Raw genomic sequence first — 16,002 nt, forward strand, 5'->3', positions numbered from 1 at the left:
GTGTGAGTGGTTATAAATTGGTTTCATAGTAGTACTGAGTACATTGGATATTTTTTTCCCATTCCTGAGATACTTTACTAAGAAGAATATTTTCCAGCACCATCCATGTAAACATAAAAGTGGTAGTCTCCTTTTTTTTTTTTTTTTCTGGCCAGGGCTAGGTTTGAAACCGCCACCTTCAGCATATGGGGCCAGCGCCCTACTCATTTGAGCCACAGGCGCCACCCAAGTCTCCATTTTTTTAAATGCTGCATAGTGTTCCATGGTATACGTATACCATAATTTATTAATCCATTCATGGATTGATGGGCACTTGGGCTTCTTCCATGACTTGGCAATTATGAATTGAGCTGCAATGAACAATCTGGTGCAAATATCTTTGTTGCCAAATGATTTTTGGTCTTTTGGATATACACCTAGTAGAGGAATTGCAGGATCAAACGGCAAGTCTACGTTTAGATCCCCAAGTGTTCTCCAAACTTCCTTCCAAAAGGAACATACTAGCTTGCATTCCCACCAGTAGTAGTCACTATTTTTATATCAGTAAATATTTAAAGATTTATGGAAACATTTTCTTTATCATGTAAATCCGATTTTTCTGACATGAAAAACAATATTCAATTGATTCACTTGCTGTATGTATGAAGATAAAGCATGTTCTAAGATACACCTACATCAGCTTTCCAAAATCCTGAGACACTTTGAATACCTTAAGTAATGTATAGTGCTAAATGCTAAGTCTTCATGCCACAAACTCTTGTTTCATTTTTAATAACTCTTGAAGCTGAGTTAAATTCATCTTTTTTTTTTTTAAACTCAGTCTCACTCAGTCATCCGAAGTAGAGTGCTGTGGCATCATAGTTCACAGCAGCCTCAAAAGCCTGGGCTCAAGTGATTCTCTTGCCTCAGACTCCCAATGACTGGGACTACAGGTACCCACCACAATGCCCAGCTATTTTTAGAGACACAGTCTCACTCTTGCTCAGGCTGCTCTCGCAGTCTCACTCTTGCTCAGGCTGCTCTCGAGTTCCTGAGAACCCATCTCAGCCTCCCAGAGTGCTAGGATTATAGGCATGAGCCACTGCACTAGGCCAAATTCATCATATTCTATGTTGAGTGAATATATCATTCATCCAGAGTAGGCCAGAAGAGTAATATAATGCTGGAAAGACTCTTGGGAAATTTTCTAGAAATTTCTCCCACAACAAATGTGGGGGAATCGTGCTCACGGAAACTGAATATTTGTGAATTCCCCACTTACAAGATAAAACTATTTTAAACTCACCTTCCCTTCATGAAAGACAAGCCAAAATCCTGTCTTGCAGGAATGCTGCAGCTCTGCCCCACAGCCCCACTAGGGCAGGAACTCGGAGGGTCTGCCCAGGCAGCTTCTGGAGGAGGCCTGAACTTGCTGGGGGTTGGTCCCTTGGGCTCTGGTTGCCCCATCAGAGCTGACGTCTGCTGCAGCTCCACTTCCAGCATGCCGGATGCCAGACTGCCACCTCTGCCCTCCAGATGCATGTCCTCTTGCCAGTCTTCCCTCTATGGTCTGCCAGAAAGACAATGCTGCTAATGAAAAGCAAACTGGAGACATAGTTTGCACATTGATAAAATCTATACTGTACCAATGGTACAACAGAAAGGATGCTAATCACAAGGTCCTTGCAGTGACCCAGCATTCTAATATCATACAAGAAACAGCATTCGCTGGTCTCCAAGGATGCAATTTCAGCTCAGTTGGCGCCAGCAGTGACCTACACATTCAGCACAGAGCATTCAGTCAAGAGTATGGTGACATGTGAACTGTGCTGTGCAACCACAAATGATTTGGAAGGCTAACACTGATACTGGGAAATACTAAAGACATGGAAAGGAAGATGGGCACACTGTGATGTTTTTACAATTAAACATGTTTAAATTGTGTGCATAGGAAAGAAAACCAAAAGGACATGCCCTTCCAGTCATGGCTTCATCTGGATAGTGAAGGCACAGACAGCAGGGTTTTTTCTTTGTCTCTGTCCATGCTATGGTTTTCATGGTTTTTTTTTTTTTTCCATCTAGCAAATTAATACTTTTGAAATAAGAAAACAAGAACACCTGTTATAAAAATGAGAAATATTACTATACTTGGAAGGTTACAGTGTCCTACTCTGGGGACTTTATTTTAAGCCATTTACCACTTTATCATTTCATATTCTCTAGCATCCCATGACCCCAGCAACAACCTTTGGCTTTGCAGCAGCCTGGGGATAGACTTTGAACATGTCCACCAAAGTTCATGTGCTGGAAACTTAATCCCCAATCCGACAGTGTTGAGAGATGGGACCTTTAAGACATGATGAGGTCACAAGCTCTGCCCTCCTGAATGCATTAAGGCCACCCTCATATCCTCTCCATTTCTTCCAGCTCCTTGCATGTGGCTTACCCTGCACATTTGTTTACTTCATCAAGCATCAAGGAAGCTTCCAGAGCAGTCTTCCAGCAAGGCAGAGTATTATATAATGTGACATGACCAGGGAGTGATGCCCTGTCACCTTGCAGTATCCTATCGACTGGAGTCTTTTACCCATGGTCAATTCCCAACTCTGCATGCCCACTCTGTGCCAGCACCCAAGCAGTTGAAGGTGTTGGTAGAAAATCCTCCATCTGCTGACAGCTGTGTGTGGCATCCATGTGCAAGGTCCCCAGGTGAGCCCCAGTGCTCCCCCACAGTCCTATCTAATTCCCAGGATGGTCCCACACTATTCCACCTCCCCCTTATGCTCCTACTTGCCCATACTCCTTTTCAATCTCAGCTGCTCGCCCCGCCTCCTCCGCCCTCCACTGACTGAGCCAGCCAAGGTCCAAGAAGGAACTAGTTGCTTTGAGCCTTTCATCCCAGAAACTGGTCTCAGTGTGGGTGGCACACTGAGAAGCTGCCCAGAGGCCAGAGATACCAGCAGGAAACCTCCACCACCCTGTGGCTGTGAGGCAGAGGGAGAAGGTAAGAAAGAAACCTTGAAGAGCCTTTTGGAAGGAGCTGGAGCTGGAGCTGGAGCCCCAGATGGAGTGGAATGCAGAGTGGAATGGGGAGAAGTGCCACTTCTCCTTCTTGCCTCACCCTTTCTCCTGGCAAAGTCTCCTGTTGGCTGAGCCCAGCAGGAAACTGTTGACCCAGGAGCCCAAACTGGGGTCAGACACTGAGATCCAGAGCAGAGTAAGCAATATCTCAGAGAGCAAAAGGCATCAAGATCACCACACTGATCGAGATAGAGTTCTCACAAGGACTTCTGTCTGTAGCCCTGCCAGGCACCCTGGAGCCCACCTGCCCCTATCTGCTTAGACCACGTTGCTGGAACTGTCCCCTCTCCTGAATCACTCAGGCCAGCATGCAAACATACTGTCATATGCACCAACACTAAAGATATCCACCTCTGGACCTGTGCTTTCAAGAAGATAAGAGTCGACCTACTTTCCCAATTCCTCCTGCTAAAGACAACGAAAAAACTGACATTATGGCCAGGAGTGGTAGCTCAGGTCTAATCCCAACGGTCTGGGAGGCTGAAGCAGGAGGATCACTTGAGTCCAAGAATTTGAGACCAACCTGGCAGCAAAGAGAGACTCCATCTCTACAAAAAAAAATTGTTTAATTGGCTGGGCCTGGTGGCACATCCCCCATAGTCCCAGACTGAAGCATGATGATCGCTTGAGCCCAGGAGTTCAAGTCTGCAATGAGCTATGATCGCACCAATACATGCTGCCTGGGTGACAGAGTGAGACCCTGTCACTAAAAAATAAAAAACGGACATGAGAAGATGCTGAAAGATGGAGAAAGGAAGGCAGACTGGTAGGAGCCTGAGAAATAACACAGCAGTGAGGTCCCTGGGTTTTCATTTTGCCTTATATCTCCAAGACAAGGAGCTAAAGAAGTTAGAAATCTGTAAACACCAACAGGCACAAAAGAAAAAGATCCAGAGGACCAGGGAAGGGACGGCCTAGCAAGACAGAAAACTCTTAGATAATCAGTGCTCTGCTGCAGGCTCATATCCACCCAGCACAGCAAGGGCTGAGTGGACACCTCTAAAGGCTGTATATGCTGCCTCTCCCCCAGAATGCTGTCAGAAAAAGTTGAGTAGGGAGCTTGGACGTTCACTTACGCTGAGTACTAGGGAGTCCCATCTCCTCCCTATACCCCCCTCCCCACCCTGTGTAAATGGAGATCAACATGTGGGGAGCCTGGGTTTTATCCTCACCCTGCAGTAACAGGGACCCCTCTTCCTCCTTGCTCAGTAACACCAGAGGAGGCCAAGTGAGAATCAAGGATTTCCAATCTGCTCAGCCACCCCCGCCCCCTTGGCAGCCACATAAGGTTCTCCAGCTCCTCCCAGTCAGGGTGATAACACAGAGGCCTAGTGGAGAGCCAGAGGCCCCATGGCCATCCAGCAATAGGAGGACTCCTTCCCCATCTCCAGTGCCAACTGAGGCCAAGTGGGGAAACTGGACTTCTCACCCCACCCAGCAGATAGTGCCAGGCCCTCCTTCTGGAGTGATGTCAAAGAAAGCCAGCTAACAGAAGGTTTAAATAAATAGAAATTAGAGTCTTATAACACCCAAAATGTTAAGGCTTCACTCAAAAACCACCTGTCAAAGTGATAACCAGGAAAATCCCAACTTGGAAAAAAAAAAGATGACAACAGGAAGATGTTAAAATTACCTGGCAAAGACCACAAGGCGGACTCTACCTAACAAATTCAAATGTTATGACATGGTTATTTGTACGTGATTATTTGTACCCTCACTTAAACCTGAAATTAAATAAATAAATAAGATAAAACAATAGCAATTATTCTATGTGAACAATAAAGAAAAAATAGACTGATAAAATATAAGAGAACCTCAGAGACACATGGGATTATACCAAAAGATCTTTCATGTCATCAGAATGCCAGAAGATGACAAAGAGTATACAACTTAAAAAATATTTGAAGATACAATGGCTAAAAACTTCCTCAATGTAACAAAAGACATTAACATACAGATTCAAGAAGTTGAATAAACCCCAAACAAGATAACCTCAATCAAGTTCACTCCAAGATATGTAGCAGTCAAAATTTTCAAAACTAAAACAAAGAAAAAATAACTTGAAACCAGGAAGAGAGAAGTTAAAATGTCTCCATAGGGGAAAAACAATTTAGATGACAGAGTGGGGTGGCCAGGAGGAAGGGGCATAACACTTTTCAAGTAGTAAAGGAAAAGAACTCTCAACTCAGAGCACTGTACCCTTCAGGAAAATATCCTTCAGGAAAAAAGAGGAAATCAAGACATTCTTAGATGAAAGAAAACTAGGATTTTGTTGCCAACAGACCCTAAAAGAATGGCTGAAGGAAGGTCTCTAAGCAGAAAGGGAAAGATAAAAAAATAAATTTTGTAGCATCAGGAAGGTCAAAAGAATTTAAGTAAATATATTTTCCTTCTCCTCTTGAATTTTCCAAATTATGTTTTGACGTTTAATGCAAAAATGATAACACTCTCTGATGGGTTATCAATGTATGCAGAGGAAATATTTCAGATAATTTTACCACAAATGAGAAAAGTAAGAGGGTATAGGAGGAGGCAAGGTTTCTTGATTTTATTCAAACTGATGAAATAATGACACCAACAGACTGACAAGTAAGGTATATTTTATTACCTAAAACAACTATTAGAAAAAGCTAGAAAAGAGATACATCAAAAAAAACTATAGATAAATCAAAATGTAATTCTGAAAAAGGTTCAAGTCATCCACAGCCCTAACATGAATATGCAGATCTGAATACATCCACTGAAAGACAGAAATTGGCAGAACAGATTTAAAAACATGACCCAATTATGTCTGACCTAAAATAAATTCACTTCAAAAATAACAATATAAGTAGGCTGTAAATAAAAGGATGGAAAAAGATATATCATTCAAGCATTAATCCAAAGAAAGCAAGAGAAGTTATATTAATATAAGAAAGATACAGTATACCTCAAAGAAAGGCAAATTACCAGGACAGAGAGAGACATTATATAATGACAAGAGGGTCAATTTGCCAAGAAGACATAGAAATTCTACATGTGTATGCACAGAACAGGAGAGCTGAAAAATATTTAATGCAAAAACTAATAGAACCAGCTGGGCACCGTGGTTCACACCTGTAATCTCAGCACTCTGGGATGCTGAGGCAGGTAGATTGCTGGAGCTCAGGAGTTTCAGACCAGCCTGAGCAAGAGCAAGACCCCATCTCTACTGAAAATAGAAAAATTAGACAGGTGTAGTGGGCACCTATAGTCCCAGCTATTTGAGAAGCTGAAGCAGGAGGATCACTTGAGTCCAGGAGTTTGAGGTTGCTGTGAGTTATGATGCCACAGCACTCTACCCAGGTGACAGAATGAGACTGTGTCTCCAAAAAAAAAAACCTAACGTAACTGAAAGGAGGGAAAAAACATTCATAGTTTTATAATTGGAGACTTCAAATTTCTCTCACAAGCTGAAAGAACAAGTAGGCAAAAAAAATCAGCCAGATATATAATCAATATTTATGGAACACTCCATCTAGCAACAACAGCAGGGTATTCTCACCACTTATCACATATAGGATAGAGCCCAGTTTGGGCCATAAACCGAACCCCAGCAAATTTAGAAGAACTGAAATCTCACAGAGTGTGTTCTATAGCTACAATGGAATAAAACTAGAAATCAATAACAGAGAGACAGGAGGAGAAAACACACACTTGGAAAGTGAACAGCACATTTCTAACAATCCACAATTCAAGCAGAAGTATCAAGGAAAATCAGAATTACACTGAACTGAATACAAATGAAAATATAACATATCAAAATTTGTAGGACACAGCCTAAGCAGTGATGAGAGGAAAGTGAAGGGCAGAAGTGCTCATATCAGAAAGGAGGAAAAGTCTCAAATCAACCTAAAAGCCTAAAACACAAAGAGCAAAATAAACCCAAAGCAAGCAGAAGTGAAAAAATAATAAAGCTAAAAGCAAAAATTAATGAAATAGAAAGCAAACAAAAAAACAGCAGAAAAATCAATGAAACAAAAGAGCTGGTTAATTGGAAATATCAATAGAATTGACAAACCTCTATCAAGACTGAACAAATTATCAATATCAGGAATTGAACAAGATATTATTGCAGACCCTGAAGACATCAACAGGATAATAATGGTGTAATATACAGTAGAACCTCTACAGCTGGCCATCTCCCTACATTGACCACCTCCTTAAGTCAACCTAATTTTAATAGACTGGACACACACCCAATGCACTAAGGCCTAGTTCCTAGGTTGACCACTTCTGTACGTTGACCAGTTTGTTACAGTCTCTTGGGTGATCAACTTAATATGGAAGTTCTACTATATTACCATTTTATAACTTTACACAGGTAAGTTTGACAACTTAGGTGTAAAGGACTAGTTCCTTAAAAAGCACAAATTAATATAACTCACTCAATTGAAAATAGGTTATTTGAATAGCCCTATAAATATTTAGTAAATTGAATTTGAAAAAAAATTTTTTGAAGATAGAGTCTCACTCTGTTTCCCAGGCTAGAGTGCTGTGCCATCATAGCTCAAATCAACCTCAAACTCTTGGGGTTAAGCGATCCTCTTGCCTCAGTCTCCTAAGTAACTAATTGGGACTACAGGTGCCTCCATAATGCCCATGGTATATTCTTCCATTTGCTAACATCTTTAGTAGAGATGGGATCTTTCTTTTGCTGAGAATGGTCTTGAACTTCTGAGCTCAAGCAATCCACCTGCCTTGGCCTCCCAGAGTGCTAGGATTTCAGGCGTGAGCAACCACACCTGGCTGAATGTGAAATTTTTTTAAAAAGGAATCTCTAGGATCAGGCGGCTTCCCTGGTGAACTCTAACAATTAAATAACACCAGTTCTACACAATTTCTTCCAGAGAACAGGAGATGAAGTACACCTCCGATTAATTTTATTTATTTTTTATTTCAAATTAATATGGGGGAACAAATTTTTAGGTTACATTGTTCTCACTTCCAAGGTAAAGTTCAAGTTGTAGGAGAGCCCCTCACCCAGGGGGGTGTGCTGAACACCCTCACATTGTGCACATTAGGTGAGATCTCAAATGCCCTCTCTTCTCCACCAATTGGCCTTCCACCCACCCCCTTTCCTTGCTAGACTATATTTGTGTTTTATCATTCCTATCAGTGTGTGTTTATATATGGTCTCATATTAGTATTGAGTATATTGGATACTTGTTTTTCCATTCTTGAAATACTTAACTAAGAAGAATGTGTTTCAACTCCATCCAGGTAAATATAAAAGATGTAAAGTCTCCATCTTTTTTTTATGGCTGAATAACTCCACGGTATATATATACCAAAATTTGTTAATCCATTCATGGGTTGAAGGGGGTTTGGGTTGCTTCAGTGACTTGGCAATTATGAATTCAGCTGCAATAAATATTCTGGGGCAAAGGTCTTTGTGGCAAAATGATTTTTGTTCATCTGAGCAGGTACCTAGTAATGGGATTGTGGGATCAAATGGAAGGTCAACTTTTTAGTTCTTTCAGAATTTCCCATACTTATTTCCATAAAGATTATATTAGTTTGCAATCCCACCAGCAGTATAGAAGTGTTCATTTCTCTTCATATCCATGCCAGCATCTGCAGTTTTGTGACTTTGTGATGTGGGCTAATCACACTGGAATTAGGTGACATCTCAGGGTGGTTTTGAGTTGCATTGCTCTGATGTTTAAAGATTAGCATTTTTTCATGTGTTTTTTGGCCATTCCTCTGTCATCTTCAAAGAAGTGTCTGTTCACGTCTCTTACCCACATAGAAATGGGGTTGTTTGCTCTTTTCTTATTAATTTGAGTTCTTTATAGATTCTATTTATCAGACCTTTGTCAGAATCACAACATGCAAAAATCTTTTCCCATACCAAAGGCTGTCTGTTTGCTTTGGTTGTAGTACCCTTAGCTATGCAGAAGCCTTTTAGCTTCATCATGTCCCATTTATTTATTTTTAGTGTTGCTGCAACTGCCAGGAGTGTCTTCCCAATAAAGTATTTCCCCAAGCCAATATTTTCAAGCATTTTCCCTGCACTCTCTTCTAGAATTGTTATTGTTTTGTCTTAAATTTAAATCTTTTATCCAGAGAGAATCAATTTTTGTCAATGGTGAGAGGTGTGAGTCCAATTTCACACCTTCTACAAGTGGCTAACCAGTTCTCCCAGCACCATTTGTTGAATAGAGATTCTTCTCCCCACTGTATGTTTTTGTTTGGTTTATCAAAGATTAGATGGCAAGTAGAGAGTGGTTTCATCTCTTGGCTTTCTATTCTGTTCCATATGTCTATGTTTCTATTTTTATGCTGTTTTGATCACTATAGATTTGTAGTATAACATGATGCCTCCAGATTTGTTTTTATTTATAAGAATTGTATTGGCTATTCAGGTTTTTTCTGGTTCCATATGAAATGAAGTACTATTTTTCCAGGTTCTTTAAAGTATGACATTGGTGCTTTGATCGGGATTGCATTAAGCCTGTAAATTGCTTTGGATCGTATGGACATTTTAACAATGTTAATTCTTCCCAAGGCAGGAGCATAGTATATTCCTCCATTTGCTGACGTCTTCTGCTATTTCCTTTCTCAGAGTTTCTTTCATAGTTCTCTTTATAGAAATCTTGCATGTCCTTTGTTAGATATATTCCCAGGTATTTCATCTTCTTTGGCATTACCGTAAAAGAAATAGAGTATTTGCTTTTATTCTTGGCCTGAATGTTGTTGGCACATATGGAGGCTACTGATTTGTGGGTATTGACTTTGTATCCTGAGACGCTGTTATATTCCTTGATCACTTCTAAGAGCTTTGTAGTTGAGTCCCTGGGGTTTTCCAAGTGAAAAGATAAGATCAACAAATGTCCACATACAATAACTAAGAAAATGCCAGGAAGGCTACGTTGAATAGTTGGATGAGAATATTTCAGATTGTATATGAAACCAGCACATTGTACCCCTTGATTGCACAAATGTACACAGCTGTGATTTAACAATAAAAAAAAAAGATCAAGTTATCTTCAAAGAGTGAGAGTTTGACCTCCTCAGACCCCATCTGAACAGTCTTGATCTCTTTCTCTTGCCTGATTACAATAGCTAGGACTTCCTGCACTATGTTGAATAGCAGTGGTGACAATGGGCATCCTTGTCTAGTTCTACATCTGAGTGGAAATGCTTCAGTTTTACTCCATTCAGTATGATCTTCGCTGTGGGTTTGCTGTAGGTGGCCTCTATCAATTTAAGAAATGTCCCATCTAAGCCTACTTTCTTAAGTGTTCTTATCATAAAAGAATGCTGGATATTATCAAAAGCCTTTTCTGTACCAATTGAGAGAATAATATGGTCTTTGTTTTTTATTTTATTTATTAGGTGAATTATATTTATGGATTTAGGTATGTTGAACTAAACTTCTAACCCTGGGACAAAACAAACTTGATCATGGTATATCACTTTTTTAATGTGTTGCTATCTTCTGCTTGCTAAGATCTTACTGAATATTTTTGCATGGATGATAATAATCTCGTGTTCTTTCTGGGTTGGGTCCCAGTTCATGGTTTCACTGACCTGGAACCCACAGCCTCAGCCTGGCTTCGCTCCCCTGTGCCTGTGCCTGTGCCCTGGAGGGAAGTCCCATGTTCCCACCCTCTGCAGACCCCACAGAGAACCTAGCACTGTACTGGGGCTAAGCTGGGTCTGGTACAAACAGCTACAGCAAGCAGGCAGAGTGTGCACAGACTCTCACGTGTCTCTGCACCTCCTTCAGGTCCCTACTCCCAAGCAAAACTCACACCAAAATTAGCACGTGGTCACTAAAATTTAGGGGGAAAGTAATAGATGGCTGTGGCTTATTTTTAGGGAGGGGGGAATAGATGTTTTGACCCAGTGGAATCTTCCAGTCTTCACATCCAACCCTCTGGGCCACTGCCTGCCCTTTCTCCGGCTCTGTTTTCCCCACCAGTCTCTTAGCAGCGCTCCGACCTCCTCCCCAGTCCTGCCAGGTCCCGAGCCCTCGGCCCCTCCTGCTGCTCCTTCTGTCCCAGGCTCTCTCCCACCGCTGGGTGCCCTGCCTTCACCCGCTGCGCCGGCGGTCACCCACCCTGTACTGGTGGCACCGTCCAAAAGCTCCTCCCATAGATGTGCCTGGGGCGGCTGCTGGATGACAGCACTGGGAGTGAGGGGCAGGAGGATGGCCAGAGGCCAGGCGTAGGGGTAGGGCGCTGGGGCGTCGCTGCCACTTGTCCCTGCCGAGGACGAGGACCTCCCGGGTTTACGTCCGGGCCTTCTCCACTTGGTCCAGTAGCACCAGAGGCTCTGCCCGGGCAAAGGACCACCGAGGTGTGAGAGGGAGGGTGTATGAGAGCCGGGCTCCCCAATGCTCAAGGCAGGCCTGGACACCCCAAGTCCTGCTGAGGGCCTGGACAACCCCAGCTCGTCCTGATGGCTCTGATACACCTGTGGAGACTTGTCTGGGTGTTCCGGTCCGGTGGGGGACAAAAGAGGGGATTGGCACCTATGGACCAGATCCCAGGCTTGGCGCATACGAGCCAGCAGAGGCATGAGGGATGGGAAACCGGAGGGCGCAGAAGGGCCGAGGACCCTGCCCTAGGGCCGCCACCCAGCAAGGCCGCTCCCCACAGAGCCCGACAATGGGGCCCTCCGAGCCGATGGGGCCACTCCCAAGCCGACTAGACCCGCGGGTCCCAGAGCGCAGACCCCGAACGGTGATTTCACAGTTGCAACAGTATATTGGTGCACCGTGTGGGAAACAGTATCTTCGTAAAATTTAAGAAAAAGTATCTTCAAGTTCATTACACATTTTACGTAATACAATTGTGAAAAGAGAAGCAGCAAGCTTTCTGGGGCTGCACAAACTTCGTTGTTAAAGCCGCGCAGCCAACCCTCTGGTGGGCGCTGTCTGCCAGGAAGGCTATGTTAACCAGTGTGATGAAAATGTGTCAAACAGTCTATAAAACCAGTGTATGGTGCCCCATGATCGCATTAATGTACACAGCTATGATTTGATAAAAAATAAAATAAAGTTCCAAGAAAACACCCTGGTGTCGAAGGCTCCTCGCCCCATACGGCCCGGTTCGGCCCGAGGCTGCCCTCGGCGCGGACTGTCTGGGGGCGCGTCTGTGTCCGCAGGGACAAGGCCGTGTCCACTGCGTTTCGCGCACTCTTTCTAGTTCATGAAGTCAGAAGGGGGCTGGCGAAGACCTGGGGTCAAGGAGGCCTGGGGAGGCCGGCTCCCGGCCCGGGACGACGCAGGGCGGGCGGTGATGCTTCCCCACTTTAGACCTGGGGCCATGAGTCTGACCGCATGGGTTTTGCAACATGTGAGTTGGTTAAAAGTTCGTAGAACATCAAACCTAGTATCACGGCTTTTAATCCCTTTTATGCTCACTAAAGAGTAAGCCTCCGTCGAGCCCGGGATGAAAGCTGCGGGCCGGGAGTGGGCCGGGCTCCACCCTGCGCCTCGGGGGTCGCACGGTGGGCTCTGCTCAGGGGAACACTCGAAAGACCTCCAGGGGCAGTGGCATCCCGGCCGCAGGACCAGCGCACAAACGCGCTTCCAGGGCCGCGGCCTGTCCCGCCGGCCCCAGCCCGCCTAAAGCGCCTCCTTCCCCCCAACGCCCCGCCCAACCAGGGGCAGCAGCGGCCGGGCAGAGACCCAAGCCCCTGGCGCTGCAGCTCCCCGCGGCCGGGGGTCGGACTCACAAGATCCGAGCGAGCCCGACAGCCAAGTGGAGCCCGGCCCCATCCAACACTCCTCCAAAGCGGCTCGGGTTCCGCGGGTGCCCGGCGCCGGGGCCGCGGTCCCAGACCAGACGGCTTTCCGAGGGTGGCAGGTGACATGGCTTCTCCAAGGTACGAGATCTGCCTCCGCGCGCCCCGCCAGGCAGGACAGTTAGCTACAATGGCCAATCCCGCCAGTAATAAAAACTGGGAGCGAGGTGATGCAGCCAGAGCCCAAAGGGCTAGCAATTGCTCCCCGTAGTCTCTGCTAGTATTTCCAGCAAACCGCATCATCCCCGCCTGTCGGTCCTCCCGCCGCCTCCGGGCCCTAGGTTTTGCTCGTCTTTCAGATATCTCTTACTTCCCACCCATCTTTCCACCCCTAGAAGTTAAAAGACCCCCTTTTCTCTCTCCTCTACCAACACCGTTCATACTCACCTGTGGACACGTGATCTCCAAGTTCTCCTCCCACAGCCCAGGCCACTGTGTCCAGCTACTTTCTTATCTTCCTGGATTCAAAGATGCCCCAAAGCCCTGAGACTGCAGAAGCCTCTCCTAGCCTTTCAAGGGGTCCCCGTAACTTATTCCAGGAGGCCAGGTGGAAGTCCCTCCACCCACGACCCCCCTACAGATCCATCACCTGCACTGGAAGCCTCTCACAAGGCTGAGGCTACTGTACAGGTGACTTGAGTCCCCCAGTTGCTCCCTAGCACCCTGCCACAGTGATCTTCCCACAACACTCATCTGACCTCACTTCCTCCAGCATAATCCTTTCCCTGCCACCTGCCACTCCAGCATAGAAACGCTCAGCAGTCACAGGGTTTCAAAGGGCAGCCAGGACCTCCCTCTTCCCAGACTTCAGCTGACCCTGGGGGTGGTCAGGTCATTGCTTTCGCCCAAGACAAGGACAGTATTAGCATTTATCTCTTTATTTTTAGAGATGACCACTACGTGGCCCAAGCTGGTCTCCACAGAGCACAAGTGAATGTCCCACCTCAGCCCCTGCAGGAGCATGCCACTTGTGCCGGACTGTTGTTAGCATTTGCTTTTCATCACTGTAATACAACTTTAGGAACTTATGCTCCTAAATCATCCTTACTTCACACCAATGTGAAATGCAGTCAGATTTTTGTAAACTAGATTTTCAGGAACAAGCAGTTTTTGTGCAATCCTTCACAGCCTACGTAGAGTTTCGTCTCTGTTTTCAGATTAGCTCCTGTGTGAGAGCTGGGCATGCGAGTGCCCAGGCGCTGCAGGCCTAGCTGGCCCTGCCGCAGGGGCCTAGGCTGCACACTCCTGGCGCCTACTCCCCCCAACCCAGCTCAGGCCGCCCAGCAACCGAAACTCAGGCCCTGGCACTTCCTAGGCGGTTTAGGGAGACCACAGAGGTCCGCAAGGGCTGACAGCCTCCTGTTTGCTTTCCTCAGATCACCGGCCCTAAATTTACCCATTGTAGATCTGTCATATTGGCCTGAGTCAGTGCTTCCCAGCAGCGCAGGTTAGTCACCCCGGGAGCTTCAAAATCAGGCACGCACTAATGTGTCCTGGAGGTGGGAGCACAGGCCACGCGTCCCGAGCCCCCGGCCTCGGCCTGGGTGTGTGAACCCGGAACGTCCACACACCGAGAGGCCAGTGCTCAACCTCCGCACCCTGAAAAAGAGCTGGCTGCATTACAGCCCATTTGTCTCGCCGAGCATGATCAGGCAAGGAGCAGCGGCTTGGAGGGATTTAATGTTTTCGCCCCAGTGCACTCCATTCCAAAGAAACACCTGACCGCCGCTGGGAGTTCAAGCGGAACATTTATGTCTGGCGCCTCCTGCGGCAGCACTGTCCCCGGACGCGTTCTCCCCGGCGTCGCGCATCTTCCCCCAGCATAGGCCCGAGTCCTGCCGGCTCTCGGGCGCCGCTCACCACCCTCTCCACACCCCAGAGCGCCTCGTACCTGGAGGCGCGCAAGTTCTCTCCGAGGTCTAGGCTGCGGGTCGGCACCCCGGGCTCCCAAAGCTGCGCTGAGGCAGCACTGGCGGGGACCTTCTGCGGGCACCGCCTCGCCCCCGCTGCCCGGCCACGCCCACTCCGGGGCTGGTCATGCCCACAGCCTTCCCGTCCTAACCTGCGCCCTCGGGCGGCCTGAACTGCGGGACAACCTCCCCAGACCCTCTGCATGGCTCTGGAGAAGGTGGCCAAGGGCAGGTTTTTCCCTAAGAACAAGAACTGGGAAAATGGCAACTGAGTGAATGTTCTGTCCCCCATTTTAATTTTTTTTTTTGACAGTCTTACTCTGTGCCCAGGCTAGAGTGCATTGACGTCACAGCTCACAGCAACCTCACACTCCCAGACTCAAGCGATCCTCTTGCCTCAGCCTCCCGAGTAGCTGGGAGTACAGGTGCCCACCACAACACCTGGCTAGTTCTTTCTATTTTAGAGACGGGATCTGGCTGTAGCTCAGACTGGTCTGGAACTCCTGAGCTCAGGCATCTGCCTGCCTCAGCCTCGGTGAGTACTGGGGTCACCGGCATGAGTCACCACAGAGCTGCCTTTTTAAGAGCTAGAGTTGATGGTTTGGGCCAGCACTCCTCCTCTCACTCTCTCATAGCCTGGTTTGCCCTTCAGTCCCCGGCTCTAGCTGCAGTCGTATGTGTAAAGCTCTTTCTCATACAGCATGGACACAGAGAGAGAGACTGACAAACTGCTTACTCAGACACACAGACTACACCCTGTGTATGCAGACCTGTAAACTGTACACACGCAGTAATACAGACACATAAATACACACGAACCACACCCAGAAATACACACCAAACACACAGAGAAATACACATCAACCACACAGAGAGAAACACACACGAATCACACACAGAAGTACACATGAACCATACAGACACAGAAATACACACCAAACACATAGACACACAGGCACTTCCTGGGGACTGGCAGGAAGTTACCGGTTCTCAGCTCTGTCCACATAGGAACAGCAGAACCCAAAAGGTCCCCTTAGCAAAAGTGTCTCCCAGAGCCTCACTGGAGAAGCGCTCCCTCACCGGGTCTAGCTGTTGGGAAGGCGCAGACCTTGTACTCCAGCCCAGTGTGGCAGAGGCCTCTGTAGGAGAGGCCGGGCACGGAGATCACATGCAATGCGGTCTTGGCAGACACCTGGTGAGAGGCGCGGACATGCTCTCAAGCACCGTGCACGGTCCAGGACACACTCTCGAGCGC

General features: G+C 46.4%; 1 protein-coding gene across 6 annotated transcripts in view; it reads right to left on the reverse strand.

Annotated features, from left to right (window-relative positions):
• The window catches only part of OCA2 (OCA2 melanosomal transmembrane protein), a 535,577-nt gene extending 520,750 nt beyond the window's left edge, over positions 1-14,827 (reverse strand). For 4 of the 6 annotated variants that reach the window (XM_053582039.1, XM_053582042.1, XM_053582040.1 and 1 more), the window contains exons 1-2: positions 14,729-14,827; positions 1,286-1,542 (exon numbers count right to left, since the gene is read on the reverse strand). In XM_053582039.1, the coding sequence (XP_053438014.1) occupies positions 1,286-1,521 (236 nt within the window). In that variant the 5' untranslated portion in view covers positions 1,522-1,542; positions 14,729-14,827. Of the gene's footprint in view, positions 1-1,285; positions 1,543-13,224; positions 13,336-14,728 lie in introns of those variants that run through there. The other 2 variants (XM_053582037.1, XM_053582041.1) reach the window with 2 other exon arrangements.
• Between the last annotated feature and the right edge of the window lie 1,175 nt (positions 14,828-16,002).

The sequence above is a fragment of the Nycticebus coucang genome, chromosome 2 (assembly GCF_027406575.1).
Source record: "Nycticebus coucang isolate mNycCou1 chromosome 2, mNycCou1.pri, whole genome shotgun sequence".
NCBI lineage: Eukaryota > Metazoa > Chordata > Mammalia > Primates > Lorisidae > Nycticebus > Nycticebus coucang.